This window comes from Molothrus aeneus, chromosome 2 (assembly GCF_037042795.1).
Source record: "Molothrus aeneus isolate 106 chromosome 2, BPBGC_Maene_1.0, whole genome shotgun sequence".
NCBI lineage: Eukaryota > Metazoa > Chordata > Aves > Passeriformes > Icteridae > Molothrus > Molothrus aeneus.
Window position 1 is genome coordinate 16,785,906 of NC_089647.1, and position 20,647 is coordinate 16,806,552.

At 38.4% G+C, this 20,647-nt stretch overlaps 1 protein-coding gene across 1 annotated transcript in view; it reads right to left on the reverse strand.

The window, feature by feature from the left end:
* Positions 1 to 2,631: 2,631 nt before the first annotated feature.
* SENP7 (SUMO specific peptidase 7) overlaps positions 2,632 to 20,647 on the reverse strand; it is a 41,050-nt gene continuing 23,034 nt past the window's right edge. Inside the window, exons 13-23 of the mRNA XM_066572006.1 lie at positions 18,442 to 18,704; positions 17,301 to 17,434; positions 16,487 to 16,603; positions 14,909 to 15,028; positions 12,266 to 12,358; positions 11,277 to 11,473; positions 10,810 to 10,862; positions 10,444 to 10,481; positions 10,153 to 10,221; positions 7,974 to 8,124; positions 2,632 to 5,870 (exon numbers count right to left, since the gene is read on the reverse strand). Coding sequence (XP_066428103.1) covers positions 5,733 to 5,870; positions 7,974 to 8,124; positions 10,153 to 10,221; positions 10,444 to 10,481; positions 10,810 to 10,862; positions 11,277 to 11,473; positions 12,266 to 12,358; positions 14,909 to 15,028; positions 16,487 to 16,603; positions 17,301 to 17,434; positions 18,442 to 18,704 — 1,373 coding nt within the window. The 3' untranslated portion in view covers positions 2,632 to 5,732. The remainder of the gene's footprint in view (positions 5,871 to 7,973; positions 8,125 to 10,152; positions 10,222 to 10,443; positions 10,482 to 10,809; positions 10,863 to 11,276; positions 11,474 to 12,265; positions 12,359 to 14,908; positions 15,029 to 16,486; positions 16,604 to 17,300; positions 17,435 to 18,441; positions 18,705 to 20,647) is intronic.

The window sequence follows — 20,647 nt, forward strand, 5'->3', positions numbered from 1 at the left end:
TATCAGAAAACATAATTGTTCGTTTTCAGCATCCAAGTTGCATCTCTTCAAAAGTATTCACGCAAAGCACTCTTGCTGAATAAGAGGAAAAGGGAAGTGCAATTCTAGTGACACAACACACCAAGTCATCCCAGTACCTCCAAAAATAATGACAGTTTTCTGACAGTTTGCATTTCTGAGAAGAAACATGTATATTTCATATAGCAAATGTGATTAGCTGAATTACAGTTTTCTACAGAGCAATGCTCACTGAAATACTGCTACAGCACACATACCATTCTAAATAATGTCCCTGTTTTTCAAATGCAATTTCTTCAAAAAGCTGAATCTACCTGTAACTAAAAAAAATGTCCAATAAAAGATTACATCAATGAAAATGCCTTTAATAAACAGCCACACCATGGCCTATACCCACTATCACCAAACTCATGAGGTTTACTATCCAGAATCTAAATTGTCTCCCTGACTGTACAAAAAAGATGGCTTTATGGCATTTAACAGGATTCACCAACAAAATTCCCAGTCAGTTTAGCAGAGATAATTAGGTCAGAGAAAACTTCTTCACTTGCTCAGTTTCTATGGTTGCTGTGGCCAAGCATTCACCATTGTCACTTTTTGCTTGTGCTCTGGCAAACACCACCCAGGAATAAACAAATTCTGATGCTGGTTAAACTTCCAGCTGATGAAATTCAGCCCACCATAGCCTGTTGTACTGCCACCTCTTCCATCATACAGAATCAGAAAGAATTAGGAAGTGAGGTCAACCAAATTAATCTCACGCTTATCAATGCTGTCCATGTAATGTAAACCTATTCCCAGCATTCCTCTTTTTCTGAACTGCTGACCAGAAATTTCTTACCTTGTTTAACATCAAAGATGATCCCTGTGTCTGTGCTTCTCTTTGAACTTCAATTTCCAACTTCAGCTTGGTTGGGCAGAATTATTACTGTTAGTCTTGGTTTTATTCAATACATTTCAATTCTGAGGTTTTTCAACTCTCATGCTGCAACTCCTGCTTTTCCATCTGGAGAACAGTTGTCTTCTTTTTGCTTGTTTGGGTTTCTTTTTTTTGTGGAGTGGGGGATGGGTGCCAGAAGCAGTATTCTGCTTCTCTGTCCGAACCAAGATGGAAGTGTTCTAGTGTGGCTCTCAAGTTTTTATTATTTTCTAAGGTGTAGTACGTCCAGAGCACTGCAAGCACATGTCAGGGTCAAGTTCCAGGAGGTGAGTACCACAAAAGCCCAGATGAACTGCAATTATTCCAAGCAGTCCCCTCATACTTAAAAAATGAACAACAACCCCAAAAGACCTACTTGCAGATTTGCTGCTCCAGGTCTTAATGAAAACTAAGTGTCTATTTTTGTATTTTTCCTAGCAGATTTAGTTCCTACAAGTTACTTCTCTTCTACCTTACTTCTCGTGTTGTGCAGTACCTTAAACAGATCTCCATGATGTCTTCATGGAAGCAATTTTCTGGTCCCACAGACAGAATGCAGCAGTTTCTTTTAAAGAAACTGATGGGTACATTTGGGTACAACTGATTGCCTTAAAACAAAAATTACACAGCTTTGGGTAAAGAGCCTTATAGAGACTGGTTTGCTTTGAAATACCCTGCCACTCCACTATTTCAGTTAAACAGGGCTTTATATAGGGAATAGAAATACAAGAGATGTGCAAAAAGGTCTCTGAGTCAGTCTGGTTAAAAAGTTTACTTTGGGGAGTTCCAGCAAGCAAAAAGGAAGCATGAAGGTACCTGGAATGCAGCTTCGTCCACAGAGACACTTCCTAGCATTTACCACATACCTGATAAATGCAAATGGCTGGAAATGGGGTGGGTTGTGGCTGTTGGCCCCATAAATCACTGGGTGAGACATTTGGGTTAAGACACACGTGTCGGAACCCAGGACATTCCTCTGACTGCCCTGGAGGACTTGAGACCCTGGCAGGGGGCTCAGAGACCTTGGCACAAAGTCAAAAACTCCTGTGCCTTCGATTTTAACCCATGGAAACAATTACCAACTTTGTGCAAAGAGTTACAAGCCACAAGGGTTTGAATAGAATGATAGGGAATTTATCACAGGGTGAAAAAGTAGAATTTTGGGGATTTAGAATAGGGGTTCAAGAGGCAAGATGGAGGAATCTGGATGTGTCCTGTCTTTCTCCTTCTTCTTCTTGTCCTCCATCTTCTGCTGTGATGGTGGAACTTTTGGATTGGTTTAGGGTAGAGACAGACTGTCTAACATAGATGATAGGTATTGGGAAATTATTGTAAATAAAGTACACATAGTATTTAGTATAAAAAAGTAACACCACCCCAAAGGCAGTTAGTGTGCCATGAACCGACCTGCCAGACAGACCTCTGCAGGTCCAAAAGAGAATGTATTAGATAACAGAGAAAATAAACTACCTTGAGAACCAGAGTTGAGGAATCTCAACTTCTTCAAGCGCAGGGCTGGGAAAAAAGACTCTGTAATACCTCAGGAGCCATTTCAGCAACAACAAACCCGAGACACACGTACTGTGTATGTACCTTAAAAGCAGTCAGATGGCCTGTGTTACTCTGTGTTACTCTGAACTTGTGGGTTAATTGTAGCAGCTGGGAAAAGAATGGTAACAACCACAGTCAGCAACTTCGGGAGATAATTTTAATATCAAATGCATTGGCATTCTCATAGTACATATGTAAGAAATCTAAAAAGGCAATCCTTTTGTGTTATAAAATCAATTTAGAAAATTGCATACATTATTTTGCTTTTAAATATCTATAAACCAGTCAATCTAAAAAAGAACCAATTGCTTGGTGATAAAATCTAACTTTACCATAAGGAAAAGCCCAAATTGTTTTTCATAAGGGAGCACTGAAAACATTATTCAATTAAGAAAGGTGTAGAGAAAGGGAACACATTTCTGCATTGTATCTTTTGTTTTACAATAAATACACAGATTATTCTTGTAAGTAATGCTGGTGTTGTGATTTAGGTGCTGAAAGACACAACTCTGGGATGGGAAGAAAAGATGTTGGGCGGCAGGGAAAGAAGGGGTAGTGCCAAACTACAGAATTAAACTAGAAACAAAGACAAAAAACATACAGTCATTGCACAAGGCTGCTCACAGCTATACAGAAGGTAACTGTGCTCAGCAAATTGTTTTAAAATTCTCTCCCCCACAGAAAGAATGCTTTCTGGTTTGAAAAACAAATAAGGGGTGTGACAGTGTTCACAGGGGTTCTTGGATGAGGCAAGAGATGAGAATGTTGACTCCATGTTCAGAAGGCTTGATTTACTATTTTATTATATATATATATTACATTATAACTATACTAAAAAGAAATAGAAGGAAAGGTTTCCTCAGAAGCCAGCTAAGAATAGAATAGAATGAATGATAACAAAGGTTTGTGTCTCGAACAGAGAGTCCAAGCTATCTGGTCTGTGGTTGGCCATTAATTGTAAACATTCAAAATGGCCCAATCACAGACACACCTGATGCATTCCACAGCAGCAGATAACCATTGTTAACATTTTGTTTCTGAGGCCTCAGCTTCTCAGAAGAGAGAAAATCCTAAGAAAAGATTTTCACAAAAATATGTCTGCGACAAAGGGGGAGTGGAGGGGTGTTGGATGACTGTACAGAACCTAAAATAATAACTGGATTTTTCAGAAGCCAGGTTTTAGAGTTGTCTTGAGGGAAGGGGCCCTGAGAATTCTGCAATGACAAAAATGCTTGCATCTTTGGGTTGCCCTCAATTTTTATTTTAACTCTCTGTTGTATTTCCAGCTTTAAGAGCTCTGGTTTTGTAGACTATTTTATGACACAAGTGGTTTTGTTGGTTATCTGACACACAGTCCTTCTGAAGGGTAAGATGACACTTCAGTGAGGTTACAGTGGGGAACAGGAGAAAGCATCCTTTTAGAACAGTCACCTTCTAATGTGCAGTGAGTACAGAAAAAGTGCACACATCAAAATGCGATCACTGTTCAAGGAAAAGCTACATCAATACAAATTAAGACAATGATGAACTTGTCCTAGTTTATCAAATCAAGTCTGAATTCAAACACTCAATATTCAGTCATCTTTACTCAATCCTCTCCTAAGCAAGGTAAAAATCCTGTTTGTCTTATATGTAAATCCCATATCTTAAAGACCTTATTTCTCAGTAAAACGCCTCAGACTTTTGAGGTTGTTAGGCCACAGCCTGCTTGCCTTGCTAATGCAGGTGATGCCTTAAGATTTGCAGGAATTATTCCCCAAAATCAGGTGAACAGCATTAAAAATCTACTGCCTACACATACTGTACTGGTATCTACTTTGAGAGCAAGTTTGCTTCTAAAATCTGATAAGAAAAAAAAACCTTAAAAGAAAACACACTCCCAACTTTGAAGTATTTCAACAGTCACTCTCAAACAAATGTCTTCCCCTTGTGGAAACACACTTTTATGAAAATGCTAGGAAGGGGGGAAATAATTCTTTTTAAAAAATCATCAAAACTTATGAGCCTCAAATCTTGGCAGAATTTTCTGAAACATGCAGATTACTTCTGTATATAATCAGAAACAAAACAAAAAATACATCTCTAAAGAGAGTCAACATTAAATCCTTAAAGTAAAAAAATACATAGTATTCATTCTATCTGCATCAGCTGCAAATCAAGAGACATAATACAAGACCCAGATCCCTTCTTCAGGCCTGACTGCTACATGACCATCTGTTGTGTTCTGTCTGTATAAGTTGGACTGTTCTGTTCCCCCCTATCATGCAATGGTTCTGCCCTGGTTCTCCCTTCCCTCCTTTATGCTGCCAGTTATCCCAACTCCTCCCCAGTTGCCTTGGAGATTAATGTATCCTTTCTCAAATCCCTCCCCAGTGCCCTGTCCATCACTCAGTGCTTTCACCCTTCTCTCTAGAACTCTCTAGAAACTTCCGGCTAGAGCATCAAGTGATTGCCTCAGGGGCCGGGGCCCCACCCTCAAGTTATCCCCATTGGGGTTTTCCCTAAGTCAATCTTTTGTATCCCACTCCTCTCTGAAACCCTATTTGTCCAAGGACTGACTCCTCCCCTGTGTCCCTCCCTCCTTATAAGCTGCTGCAACTTCTCCCTCTTCGTCTTTGGCTGTCGGTTCCCCTGGGACTCAATAAACCTGGATTCACCACAGCTGGAGAGCGCTCTATTCTTATTTCTGCTGACTGTAGCCATAAGCCAAGCCATGTCCTACCACAAGGTCACGCTGCTGTCATAGCACAGAGCGTTTGCCTTAGGTGGTGTCCCAAACCACGGAGATTGGGATAGTGCCCCTGTACTGCTAGCGGTGCTGGATAGCCAGCCGGGACGTCCGAGAAGGACAATCAGTCTTTCTCCAGCTGGACCGCTTCAACCATCCCTGTTTATATAGAATTAAAAAGAACAGGCTCCAAAAGACAAAAGTATTTTTACATCCTTGACACATACCTGTAAGCAGCTTTCATATTCCAAGAACCAACTAGGAATTCATATGCATTAGCTTTAACGTATCATATTTACATTCTTATCTACAACCTTCTCCTTTCCCCCTTCCAGCATCTTTAGACCACACAACACCAGTGAAAAAAAAAACTTTAAATAAATACATGCTGAGCAAAAAGTACTCCTTGTGCCTTTTTTTTCTTCTTCTCTGCAAGACAGGAAGAGACCAAAGTAAGCAGAGTTCCAGTTATTTTATACAGCAGTATCCTTTGCCAGGACTGCCTTATTAGATTTATTAGCTGCTGCTGCCACTCTGCTGTTGAAAGTGCAGTTGCAAGATCAGGTCTCGAATTTCTTCTCTTTTGTTTCTGATCAGCTGACGAGGGAACCAATTCTCCAGATGCAGTGGTTGTTCAAAATTAACTATGGGATTCTGGTAAGAGAAAAAGGAATGTTTATGGTATGAATTTCCTAACACAAGCTTCAGAAAGGATTTCAAACCCTTCCACTGCTACTGAGATTAAGGAGGCACAAACAAGTTTCCATACAAGACTGCCAGCCTTTAAAATCAAATTGCAGTTCCTTCATCATAGTCACACATATATGTGCCCTTGCCAAAAGGTACTCATGGTAAACACCAAACAGGTTATCATCACTTCTCTTAAAGATTCATCAGTATTAACTCATATTAAAGGCAGATTTCATGTATTTTGACAAATATATAGCAACTACAGCAAACTATAGCAAAGAATCAATCTCATGTGGTCGAGAATCCTGAGATTTTGCTATCTCAAGCATGTGGTTTTTCTGTCGTAAGCAGGTCTTCTGACAGGACAACAAAAAGTAAGAATACTGATAACAGTTTTAGCAGGACATGAGAAGGGGAGAATTTGGAACAAAAGAGAATAGCAAAATGAAATAGATGAAAGGTGCTGTCAGATTTGGTAGTTAAGACTACAATATCACATCTGATTTGCCAAAACCAATTTCTTTTCTTCTTTCCCTCTTCAGTCTTTTGCCATGCTTATATTTTACCTCCTCCTTCCTTTGAATAAATTAATATATGATAAATTGAAACAGTAAACTTAAGAACACATCATGATTTGCAGTCTATGAGTCTTTCGGACAATTTACAAAGACCTTGTCTCAAACCTTGCTTCTTAAAGAAGAACAAGACCCCCTTGTTAGAGAATGGGCAGTTCAAAAGCTTTGGTAAGTAATTTCCTTTTCCCCCTACACAAGAGCTCAACCCATCTATTAGAGAACCACAGAATGGTTGGGGGTTGAAGGAAATTCTGGAGTTTTGTATCCCCTGCCAGACCTTCCTGGCTTCCAGCAGAGCACCTCTCCTCATTGGGTCACCTATCACTCAGGTCAGGAACTCTCCAGACGGCTGTCAGGTTAAAGTCACCCCAAGGGTCCAGGGTCTGTGAATATGAAGCTGCTTTTACCTGTCCAAAGGGGCCTCGTGCACTTGTTGTTCTTGATCAGGTGGCTGACAGCAGATGCCCACTGCTATGTCACCCAAGGTGCTCTGCTCTCAGAACCTCTCAGCTCCTAATCCATCCCTAGGCATAGATCCCTGCATTCCAGCTGACCCACATGAAGGACAGCTCTACCTCCTTGTGCTCTATGCCTGTGCTTTCCAAAGAGCCCATATCCATCCACAGCACTCCTGCTACAGATGTACATCCCACATGATGCATCCAACAACATCCCCATGACCTGGACAAGATCACAGCCTGCATCTGCACACAGAGCTCCAATCTCCCCACCCTCCCCCAGTGGGTGTACCTGTGTACAGGTGCTTTGGAATGGCAATCTGATCTGTTCTCCTACAGCAGAGAAGCCTGTCCACTGCTCAAGGCCTCATACAAGGCTCTGCATGCACAGCAATCTCAGGAGAATACAACAACATGCATCAAGCATCAAACAAGAAGAAGCCATTCAAAGGACAGAGCAAAGGGCAGTGTGCTGATCAGGGGGAGGAAGACTTGGGGACACCCTAAAAAATAGTGCCTGAAGCCCAGGATCTGCAGATATTTAAATGTATGTGCTGGAAAAGAAAAAGAGGCTCCCTTAGCTCTACACATTCCCTTTTAACAATTTCCCCTCTTCCTCTCTCTACAGAAACTGACTCTACAGAAACAGACCACTCAAAGACCAATGCACAAGCTGACAAAGTTTTAGATACTGCAAGCAGAGATGCAAAGATACTTCTGTAACATCTGTAGGGCAGCAGTGCATACACTAATGGGTTCCAAATACATGCAAGTAGTCAGGGATACTGCATGTGTCAATAGAAAAGCAACACTTAACTACAAGGTCAGAAACATTTGAGGATAGACACATATGAGACACCAGACAGAAAGACCTCTGCCATTACTTAAGAATGGGTTTCATCTCCTCTTTCTCAAATTGTTTTGACAATTTTGACACTTGACAGCTTTTTTGTGTCTGGCTATTTTGCTCAGAAAATGGGTTTTTGTGGTTTAAGATAATTTGGGGGAAAGGGGAAGGTAGTTGGCATTTGTACCTGGAAGAAGCTTTCCACATACTGCAGCAAGTAGACCCCACAATCACTGCTGTTATCTTGTTTAGGCACTCTGGGACATAGGTCAATCATTGTTGATTTACTGAATTCCCGATGTGTTTTTCGTTTTGCTTCCCATTCCACTTCAAGGTACCTACAAAAGAAAGTAAACAGTGGAAATACTTGAGGAATAACTCCCAAGCTCAGTACCTTTTGGGACACTACTCAACATTGTTCCAAATATCCAATATTCTATTGCACTCACAGGCATTTCTACATAATAGGCAATATACAAAACATAATGGGAAATACACAAAACAAATATGCATGATATAATTTAAAATCAGCTATTTGTGCAGAGTTTCTCTAAGCAATTAGGATACCTGGACATTTTTATACCTTAATTAAAGGAATAATTTTCTAATTAAAACCCCCTTAAACCTCACTTTACAAAAAACTTCAGTAATAATTCCACCAATATAACCCTTGCAATCCCAACAGTGTACAAGGTATTTAAAGACTTGATGAAAACCTTAGGAAAGCTTTTCTATAGTGATTAGAATTTGTTTGTTATCAGGTTTTCTATTGTTCTCATGCTTCAGTAGCAACTCACTGACTCCACATTCAGGGTTGGCTGCTGATTTTAGGGATGGGATGGAAAACCTAAGGGTCTGGTTTTCAAAGGCAGTAGTTACCTATATTCTTCTCCTGGCTTTAGTTAGACTTACAAAGTCTAAGGGCTTCTGAAAAGCAAAAATAAGGTCTGACTTAAGAGAATAAATATATGCATTAAGTCAGACCTTGTGTTTGATTTCTACAAGTCCCAAGTCCTTGCAGTCATGAGAATAAAAATACATACAGAACACTTAAGCAGCTTTTGGAGAAAATGGCAACTGTGGAAAGGCACCAAATATGAAATAATTCAAAGATGACGACATTTCAGTGAAGCACACTTTATAGAAACTGCAAGAACCTATGACTGTAGACTTTCTAATTGGTTTGTTTGAGCCTGACACCTGCCCAAAACACAACAAAAATCAATTCAGGGAAAAGAAGATGCCATAGAATACCTGCATCAATTTCCTTAAACTTCTGCTTCCAGGGTGTAACTGGAAATTGAAGGAATAAGAGGTTTGCTTCCCAAACTCCCCTTATCTCACAGCTCCCTAGGTCTCCCATTGTTTTCTGACTTTTTGTGACATCTCTCTAAACTCCAAGAAACCACACTCTGGAATTTCAACCTCAGGAGTAGCTCAAAGAATAGCGCACTAAAATAATACATCCCACAGAGATTTTATCAATAAATAAATAAAGAGAAGTTGCTATTTCATTCTTTCTCCCAAGACACATGGCAGGGAGATCTCTCTATTTAGGGAAAAGATGGTTTCACAAAAATTTCTAAATCTCATCTAAACTTTACATAGCATTTTGAAGAATTTACTTTTACAAGAAGGTGGTGCTATTTAGTTTACAGATTTTTGTACCTTTCAGTGACAGGAATAGCTCAGAGAACACAAAGAACAATTGCATTTATCTTCAGATATTTAACATTTTTTTAAAGTTGTTGATAGACATTAAAATCATCAGGAGTGTGTAAAAGTACTGAAAGTTTTTATTACATTCTTCGAATACTGACATACTTACCACGTACAAAATTGAATATATTTTTACACTTTTCAGAAGAAATACTATCCCACTATAACTCTACTGACACATAAAGCTTTTAGACAGCTTCAGTCTAGTTTCTGCATTTTTGTACATAGGAATGTATTTAACACTAATTCTGTTAGTGTCATCAAAAATTGAACATCAGTCCCCTAGAAAATTATTGTTCAGATTTCAAAGTATTCATTTTAAGTGTTTTTATACCCTTAAAAACACCTTCAGTTGCTAGACTAGATGGGACAAATCCTCCCCCCACAAAAACAACACCAGCAAAAACCTCTCTATTTTTTTTTCTCCACTCTCCACTTTACAGTTTTTGCATCATATGTGGGTTGCAAAACATAGAAAAGCTTTTCATGGAGGCCTCTGTATTATAATTAGTGTTTCCTTAGTCATGACTCTTCATGTATTTTCCTTTAGCATTAGAAATATACACCTTTCTAGACAAAAGTACTTTGTATATAAAAATATGACCAGCAGCATCTATTACTAAAAGATACAAACTGTAGTTACTTACTCTCTCAAAACCTGAACAGTTTTCTGCACAGAACATGCTTTCAGGGAATCTAAGATGAGTATACAAGGCCTGTACACAACAAAAACAAAAACAAGTCATTGCAGTTTTTCATCACCAACACACCTGAAGGAAGTATTTTGTTTGCATCCAGCCTACCCAAATATATCAATATTTTAACCAATGTGGTAAAAATTGAGAAGCACCTACAGCTGTGGTTTTATAACAACACCTGAATTACAACAGAATTCCATAATTTAATGTTACAATATCAGAAAGAAAACAGAAACATACCTTTTACAAATCTGCTTTTTGGAATTACTTAGGGAGATCTGAGACAAGGGAAAAATAAAAATAAATCTTAAAAAGCCAACATCAATCATAAACTCTAAGATCTTCATAAATTTAAAGTTAGAGAAGGTCTCATACATCTCATAAGTAGAAACTGATAAATTAATTTTAAAAACGGGTGAAATCACAGCAGAGCAAATAGATAAGCACAGTAGGACAATGCTAATTCAAAATGCATTGTACATGCTGCAGGCTAGACAAACATCAATAACTACTGCAAAAATGATGATGCAATATCCCTTGGTCAAGTCTCATAGCCTTCAGAAATTCAGTAATATATTTTCTCTGCCAATACAAAAAGGCACTTACTTTAGAAATAGCTGAATATAGAACTGAAGCAGAAGCAGCAATTTCATTGTGTCCTAGTACAAAAGAACAAATAAAAATAATTTAAGAAAATAATGCCTAAGCAAGGTATTTTTATTTTCAAGTTCATGATTATTAGTATTCAAATACATTCAAATATGAAAGTAACAAAACAGTTTATAAACCAATTTTTAACATTCCCTTCTGAATCCTAAAATAGCAATTACCAAAGGTCTTCCCTCTTGATAAATTCTTACTGAAACCAAAATTTCCAATCACTCCTGATTTTCCATGTTTCTTCCAGTATTTTCCAGAGTTGCAGAAATCTTGCAGCCCTTACTACTCATGGGTACATAAAAACATTGGTCTGGAAATTTTAGAAATCATCTTTCACATAATTTCCCTCTTCCAAGGACTAAGACACCTAGAACTGTTCATGGCTCAACTTAACTTTCTCCTAGATTACATACCTTTAGAGAATAAACTTCTGCTACCATCCCCCTCTTCTTCATCCCTGCAGAGCACTGAGCCAGCTCTGGTGCTCTCGCTCTGTGGCTCCAGGGGAGACTGCCGAGGCCGGGGGGACGGTGAATTCTGCTGGGGACACTCCTCATACACAGCTTCTTCCAACCAAGGAAAACAGATAACTGCCATGTACCAATGAGACCTGCACCCAGCAGTGGGGAGAGGGAGGAAAAGATGTCAGAATTCTGAACATTTGGTTCTGAAAAGGCTATGAAAAGCTTTAATAATATTGAGAGCTCATGGACAACTGTTCTGTGACACACAATCATCATTGCCATGTTCTTTTCATGGCTTCTCATACTAATCCTCTCCCTCATTATTTACTTTGCATTGTGGCATAACAGAAAAAATAAGTATCAATTCCTTTAAAAACCCCAAGAAACCCACCACAGCAATTTATCAATTTGAGAACCCATTCCACACTTCAACTAAAATCCAAAATAAAAAAACACTAATAATCAGTGATGGTGATCCCAGTTTTGAATATAGCTGAAGATGTGGCACCCTTCCACAGATGTTTTCCATTATGCACCCTTCAATGATGATTAAATTTTACAGGAGTTTCCATGTACAGGTCGGTTATTTAACCAGGCCAAGGCACAGATTATGGAAGTTCTACTTTTATCTATTGACACTATGAGTTGCTGTGATTTCTTTATAGAAATATTGCTGAAGTGCACAGGAATCACCACAATGACACACAAATTATTCTGAAAAATACCTAACAGTAATTTTCAGTAAAACAAATACCAAAGGTACAAAGTTAACAGCTGAAGAAGCATTTTATCTTTTGAACAGTTTTCAAAAATTACTCCTTCCACTTGTATTACTTCTTCAAAATCTAATCTATCATGGGCAATGATCAGCCATAAAATTTTACCACCACAACCGAAATCTTTAAATAGCAGAAAATGTGTTGAAAACATAGACTTACTCCTCATTCACAGGCACAAAAATATAATCTTTATTGAAGATATTTATATGGCGAGTCCATGTTCTTACTCTTCTGTGTCTTCTCTGTGCTGCTCTGAAAAAAACAAATTACAATTGTTGTTTGGTTTTGTTCCTTTCACTTAAGGCAAGGCATAGGGATTAGCACTCCTGTATCTCCTCCCCCGTCCCTCAATGGGTTTTCCATTTCTTCTAGAAATTTCCTAGACAGGTTAAAAATAAATCAGCACACCATTGAGCACAAGTGACTAATGAGCCATTTCTGAACCATTTTAAGCTCTTCTTGAAAAAAAAAAAACCACAATCATTCATAGATTTGAATGGATTTCTTGCAATTATTGTTTACTGCACTAAATGCAAAAACCTCATCTAAATACCAGTCAGTGTAAAAACAGATCTATAATTTAAAATGTCCACTAATTAAGCTTCACAATACCACTTCTGAAGGCCTATCTGAACAACTGTTTTTGAAGGGAAAAAGCTAAATGCCTTGCACAGGGTCATGCAGCACACCTGCAGCAAACACAGAGGTGAAACACATGCCTTCCAATCCCGAGATTTAAATGCTGCACCACACTTCATTTCCAGCTCTACAGAAAAAGCATGAGGACAAATACGAGGAGAACAAGAAAAACAGAGAAGATATTTAAGTTCGGATTTTCAGCCTAGGTTGCACAAGTTGAAATAGAAACCAACATTTCACAGAACTTTGCTCCACTATGAAAGTATAATTCACTCTACTCAGCAGACATCCTTATTATCATTGTGATTCCATCCTCATCTTTGATTAAGAAACACAACTTCAGAGTAGTAGGAACTGGAGGAAATGAGTAAGGAGTGGTAAAACAGGCTGGTGTAGGGCTCTGCATGGGCCAGCTTTAAGTAAAGACTTGCTGCAAGCTTCCTCTGCTACCTGACTGTAGCAGCACTGGGAACTTCAAAGGGAAGGCCTGTTTATAACTTGGGAAAGCACCTATAAAAGCAACTTTCTCAATCCAGTGCCTGAGCTGTGTGAGCAAAGTGAAGCAAAGGGTCTTTAAGTAGTCACATCTGTTGGGATTAATTTAATTTACAACAGTAAATAGCCAGGATTTTCACTAGCCATTTATCAAAAAGAAAAAAACCCACTGAAACAAACTAACATCCCAAACTATCTGCAGTCACCAGGTATCTAAGCCCAAACACAAAACTAGAATTTCCAAAGCTATCTCCTTGTCCAGAAAAGCCACAGTCCTTGAAATATGATAAACTAAGAGTGCCATTCCTGTTCCTCCAGAAGATTATGGACAGTCCAGCCTTGTAAAAGCAATCAGATCAAGGCACAACAGCATTCTTATCATGGATAATTTTGTCCTCACCTCAGAACATTCAAAGTCAGAAGACAGTAAAATCATGGAAGATGTTCTTTCAAACAGAGATACATGAATTTTCAAGACATCTTTGAGAATATTACAGAAATCTCACTTTTCTTCCCTTCAACACAGCTTTCACCCAGCAGTGACTGTCCCCTAAACAAGATGGCACACACACCTCTCTGTGCAGCTGGCCTCGTTTGCCAGAAGAATGAAAAATCTGGGGACTTCAGGGATAACAGAAGAAAAAAAAATAATCACTTCAGAGAGAAACAAAAAAGCCTTCAATAAACTGAATGATGATGCTTATTGATCTCTCTAACGACCTGGATGGTTTTAGTGAGGTGGGTGTCATTCTCTTCTCCCAGGCAACAAGAAACAGGACAAGAGCCAACAGGCTCAAGTTGTGCCAGGGAACGTTTAGATTGGATATTAGGAAGATTTCTTCACCAAAATGTTTTCTAAGGACTGGAACAGGCCCATGGAAGTGGCTGAGTCACCTGGGGGTACTTAAAAGACTCGTAGATGTGGCATTTGGGGTCATGGTTTAGTGATGGACTTGGTAGTGCTGGGTAATAATTGTTATTTAACAATTATTAATATATATAACAATCTTAGAGGTCTTTTCCAACCTAATAGATTCTGCGGCTCTGTGAAAAAAGAATGAATGTTGGTGGCTTTGCTCTCAAACATCAGTGTTGAGAAGAAACTGGAAGTGAGTTAAGAATGCTTCTACCATTTAGGCAGTTAGCAGGAAACATAACATGATACAGGGCTCCTGGGCTGCTAAAAATATCTTTTTGGGAGACTCTCCAATCCAGTGAGCTCATGTGTTAAAAAACAAATGCGTAAGCTTGGTGTGCAATAAAATTTTCTTACTAAAACTCTGGTCAATAATTTTTTACCAATATGTAAAATGAAATATACAGTAAGTATAAAAATATTGTTAGTAATATAATTTCTTTAAATTATGCATGTCTTGCAAAACTGTGGATTTATGATAAAAATATCAAGTAAATAATTGCCTGAAGTAAATATTCAGAAAAAGCTGGAGAAAGGTGATAATATTTTCATTCATATTCAGTATGAAACACATTGATTTTAAGGAAAAACACCAGTATGTTTAAATTGTGAGTTACAATATTTAATCACTAATCTCTTGGAAAACACCAAAAACTATTTTATGTGCTGATTAGTAGATGATCTCCAAAACTTCAAAGTGGTACCAATAGATAGATTGCTTCTGGTCATAATGGCATCTGTAATGAACTTACGAAACTTTGACATCCCCCTCCGAGTTTTTTTCTGTCCTGGTCAGGCACTTGTAGAAGAAACTGCTAAAAATGTGTGTACGGTCAGCAACATGTTTTGGTGCCTTCTCCAATAACAGATACCTACCAAAGAAGAAACCCAAATTATTAAATTATTTTTCTAGAAAGTACCGTTACTGCTAAAAAAAAGGGCAGTTATTCTAATGACTTGTCATATTCAGGTTATGCTTAGAATCAGTTGCCTTCACAGCCAGTAATCACACCAGACCTTTCTATTTTAACTATTCACATCATCAGAGTATGTAACAGCCAAGCACCTACTAAGAATGCAGTTATTTTTTGTCCCTGATTTTTTTCTCCAGTATTCAGACTTCTGACTTTATTTTGAAAGTTAGGTACCTAGTCCTTACAATTAAGAGAGACTTGAAAACCTAACCAAATATAAACCTATGGAATGCTATACTTGTGCATATTCAAAAAGCATGGAACAGGTCAGTTAAATTGTCCATTTCACTTTTGAAGGTTATGCATGTGAAAGCTAAGTACCTATTACTTCACTGCTGATAATTTTATAATAAACATCACCTTAAGAATTTATTCTGTCACTCTAGAAAGCCAAAGCCCTCATAATTGCAGTTATCCTACAAAAGGTACCTCCAGCTTCACTTGATGAATTGGGCAACACAGTCATACATGACATTGCTTGCAAAAGAATAAAAACAGAATGTGGGAAGTCTTAACAAATTATAAAAGCAGAGGGATTTCTACAACAATTGCATTAAGTCATTTTTTTGAAATCTTCCATTTCTGTTGAGAAGCTACAACTATTCAGAAGACCATGATGCATTATTTAGTTCTAGTTTAGAGCAAAATAGGAAGGGCTTTGCTGTAAAACCCCATTGAAACAATGTTATGCAATTCCTTTTCCTATCTTCTAGACAAGTCTTCCTATTACTCACAGTTCTTACACCCATCTGGATGCCAAGTGAAATGCAATTCCTGCTGACAAGCTTCAAAAGAACCAGAATTCTTCTTAGACCTAAGTCAGCAGCGTGAAAATAAAACACAGCTTTAGGGACTGGTGGATACAAGGCCAGTTCTTGAAAAATTGCTTTCACAAGCAACTTTAGCAGGAGGGCTTGGAGAAGCTAAGCCAAGCACAACCTCCTTAAGCTGTGTTCCTTTCTGCAGATCAGCATCAGAAGAATACCTGAAATTGCACAGCATAGCAGGGGATGCTCCACTTCATGCAAACTTAGTAAATAAAACAGTACTACAGACCCCCTACTTTTTTCAACTGCCTACATGGCACTTTCTCTTCTGTAAGGTCACCAAGAAGCTTTTTTCCTCCTGTTATTCTGTCTGGATTTTATCACAGCCCTTCAGAGGGACAAAACCAATGAAATTAAAACAAATGAAACTGCTAAGAACAAAAAATCTTTTTAAAAAAGTCCAATGTCCAATTCATCACATTGTTACTTCTGAAATTGTTGTTCTTAGTGACCAACATTTCCAGTACATTCAAGTCCACAACATGCCCCAGGGAGTGTGAAGGATACAAGAAAGGCTGAGATTACTTACTTAAGATAGAAATCAATGATGACATCATTGAGAAACTCTCCATATTCTAAGCACTCTAGGTCTTCTCTTGTGACTCCCAGTCCTCCTTTTGCAGGTGGGGGTGGATAAACAATTAAACTAGAAAACAAATCGTATCATATAACAGTGACAAACTGTTTTATGTGACATTGCTCTGAATTTGTGTGACATTGCTCTGTCTTATATGCAGAAGATTTTCTAGAAAACAGTAGTTCTAAAACCTTTACCATTTCCTCCTCCAATATTTAGGTGTTACAAAACAAATATCACCCCAAAGCACCCTGAAATTTTGATAAAAACTTTTGAAAGCAGACTATTTTCTGCCTTCATCCTGTTTTTCTATTTTTGATCAAAGTATTTGAAAAATCTCTATACAAAATGTGAAGAAATACTAGAGGACAAATGGTTATAAAAAGATTGAGTGTGACAGAACAGTAAAAGAACACTTTGTTCAGATTTTATAAAAAGCTGGCTTAAATTAGTAAGTTTTGCTAAGATAGACTTAAATGGATACTGACAGAACCCGTGAGATCCCCACTCTCTGTTGATGCACTCATGATATGACCTTGTAGTCATAAAGCAGATTTGCTCAAATTTCATGCTATAACACATCCATAATGTCTTTTAACAGGTAACTACACTGATATTTGCTGATATTTTCAATTTGAAGAGTGACTTTCATACAACACTTTCAAATGACCTAGAGAATGGCAGATAAGTAAGGGCTTTTATTCCAGTAATTAATTTATTCAAATTCTTGTGTTTTCCCTTTCTCATTCATATGAAATACACTTACTTCTTAACTGCTCCCATTTCTCTTACTTCTTTCCATTCTTCATTCAGTGCAGAGGACAAAGAGATACAATAGCAGCCACTATTCTGCTTATTTGCAAGAGCATAACTGGGCCTGATCACTTTTAGCTTTGATTCCTACCAGAAAAACACAAACAATTGTAAAAAGCATTATACAGCTTGATACATAAAACACAAGACACAAAACCCAAGCCTAAAAACCAGAGGAGTACCCTGCATCACTGAAGAGGATTCTTGCTGGAGATCCATAGTATAAACTTTGATATTTGGGCAAACATGCCACTGTTCAGACAAATAAAAAGTTATGAATATTTTAAAAATAATGACAGATCTTAGTTCATAATAATCTCTCTAAAACTATTCAAGTATTATTTAGCCAAGTGAACCAGGAATGGTTTTGGAGAAGAAACATAAAAGAATGGTGACAAGTGTCAGACTGTCTTTCCAGGATCTGTATATGCCTGGAAGATTTGAAAATCTAGTCCTTGAAGAATTTGCCTAAAAACAATACATATTTGAGCTGGCTGGCTTCCTTTTAAAGTCCCAATTTCATGGACCTTGCAGATTGATCTGCTATCTCTTGGCTTTTTACTGGTGCCAACAAAGATATGTAATTTCTGTGTGACAATGACGTGGGGCTGGGTTTAGACAGTTCCTCAAGAGATTAAACCAAGACAACACATTAACTTGTACAGACTCATCTCCCCAGCAGTCTGAGGAATAATTCAGCATTTTCAAGCTGTGGAATACATCTAAAGGTGTCTGGAGGGCCACCTACACAGCTCCTGCTCTGCTGCACTTCCAGTTCAACCAAAAAAAATGGTTCCATTACTCAGTATTTGATTAACTTCCTGCTTGCTGCCCTAGAGACACCACAAGGGCAGAACACCCCTGTGGTTCTAAATTTACACAACCATGAACAGATCTAAAGCACTGGTACTTGCCACTTACTGATGAGGTCTATAGACTATCCCTCTGTGAGCACAATCTAGCAGACTGCAAATTTTGGAGTAATCCTGACTGGGATTTTTGATATGAATTATGGAAGAAGGCTGACCTAAAATTTACTCAAATGTGTGAATGCCAAGCAGTGGTGATGAATAAAGCAGCAGCTATCCACTCACCTGAATTACAGGCTCATGAGCATCTGAGGTATTCTCTTTTGGCAGCCATTGCTTTAGTAGATCCTTATTGCAACTCACAAAAGAGCTTTCTTCAGGAGAAAGATCCTTAAACAAGGGTAATGCTTGTTTCAAAGACAAAAACTCAGCAAGATCTGGTGCTCTGTTCCTCTTGCTGACACCTGTAATCAGTTCAGTCAGCCTCTCTTCTTCCCATTCTGTGAGTGGCTGAGACATTTCCAAAAATACAAATTCATTGGATTTGGCTGGAAAAGGGAGAGAATGGATAATATTAACTATTAGATTAAATGATAGAAACTTATCTGAACACCCACAAAGGAACTAAGAGAGACAATGGCAAGAGGGGAAGCCCAAACAATGCCCTGCCAGGTTCATCACAGGAGCCATCAGCCCGCAGAAGTCCCACTTTCACAGCCCACAGTCCCACTTTCCACAGAGGAGCATAGCAAAATGGCAGGTAAGAACCCAAATTACAGGCTGAGCAAGAGACAGACAATCAGGGCTGTCCCAGAGCTGTCCCAGGTGAGTCTCAGCCCAAGGGTCCAGACCCAAAACCCATCACCATAAGTCAGTGCCAGAGCACTTTTTGGACTGAAAGGGGGTTGCTGCTGAGGTGTACAGCACACATGATGGGATGCAGGGGAAGAGTATTCTGGGATTGCACAGGAATCCCAAAGGATTGTTTAAGGAAAGACCTAAAGGCAGCAAAGAGGGACATTCAGGTAATTTAAGGAAGAAGCAGTATGGGCAAAGAAAAGGTTAAGGGCATAAGAAGGACCAGTCACATTTAAACACTTTGCTGGTCAGTGCACTTGACTGGCTATACCATGAACATAGACCAGCACAGCCTGTCCTGTCTTCTTATTCAAGTCCTTTCTAACTCTCCTGGGTGAGAAACTACTCTGACACCTCTCAGGCTGTCAGATGCACCACAATACATTTTCCAAATATATTTGCAGCAGAGCAGAACCATAGTAACCATTTCCACAATCTACAAAACCACGACTGATTTTTTCAACAAGTCTCTAAAAACACTTCAAAACATTCACATTACTATGTAAAATTAAAAGGTGTAAAACAATCAAACAAATTTAATAAAAATTCCTCATGGTTTCTCCAACAAGAATGTAACTAGTGCAAATAAACGTAATAGTAAAAGATGCCTCGCATCTTCATACTCACATTCCATTCATTTCACTGGGAACTGTATCTACAAAAGGTACCAGTAGCTTCAATAAACTTGCATCAACTAAAGGGAGCTCTCTGCTAAAATTTTATTTAGTATTTTGCTCCAAACTACTTGTACTCCTTATGTAAAGCTGCCATTACTCATCATTTTTCTTCATAGAGGAGGTGACTATTAAATGTCACACAGACAATGGTGACATCCTATTTTATGTAAGCAAAATCGTTGCATCTATGAAAATAACCTTGTATGATTGTGCCACTCTGAATGTGTGAGCCAAAGTTATACTCTATGTTTTACAGAGCATGCTCTATTTTTTTACAGATCTTCATGCTGGAAAACCAAATACAAGGAGTCAATAATACCCAAAGATTAAACAGCCCATTTGGCCTTTTGTGGAAATTTTCTTCAATAACAACCAATGGCTCACTGCAGTCTTGTCAAAGGTCAAGTCAATCTTTACTTGCCAAGCCTTTTGTATAGCACAGACAATATTCAAGAGTAAGGATATTTAACACATCCATATATTTTAAAGGAAAGATGCTTTGTACTCAAGTCTATTTTCAGAAGGCCTTCTGACAGAGACTACGATTAAATTGCTTTGATGTGTTTTTATTAAGCAGCAGTAGTTTATTAAGTAGCAGTAATTTTGAATCACATAATATTAGGGTTTTTTCTTCCAAATAAAAGTACAGTGAAGCATTTTAGAAATGCAGAAGTAACCCACTTATCTACACTGGTACAGCCTCACCTTGAGTATATGTATGCAATTCTAGGCATCACAATACAAAAATGACATTAAGCTATTAGAGAGCATCCAGAGGAGGGCCACAAAGATGGTAAAGGGTCTTGAGGGGAAGTCCTACCAGAAGCAGCTGAGATCACTTGGCTTGTTCAGCATGCAGAAGGGGAAACAGGGGAGACCTCATTGCAGTTACAACTCCCTTATGCGAGGAAGAGGAGGGGCAGACACTGATCTCTTCTCTGTGGTGACCAGGGACA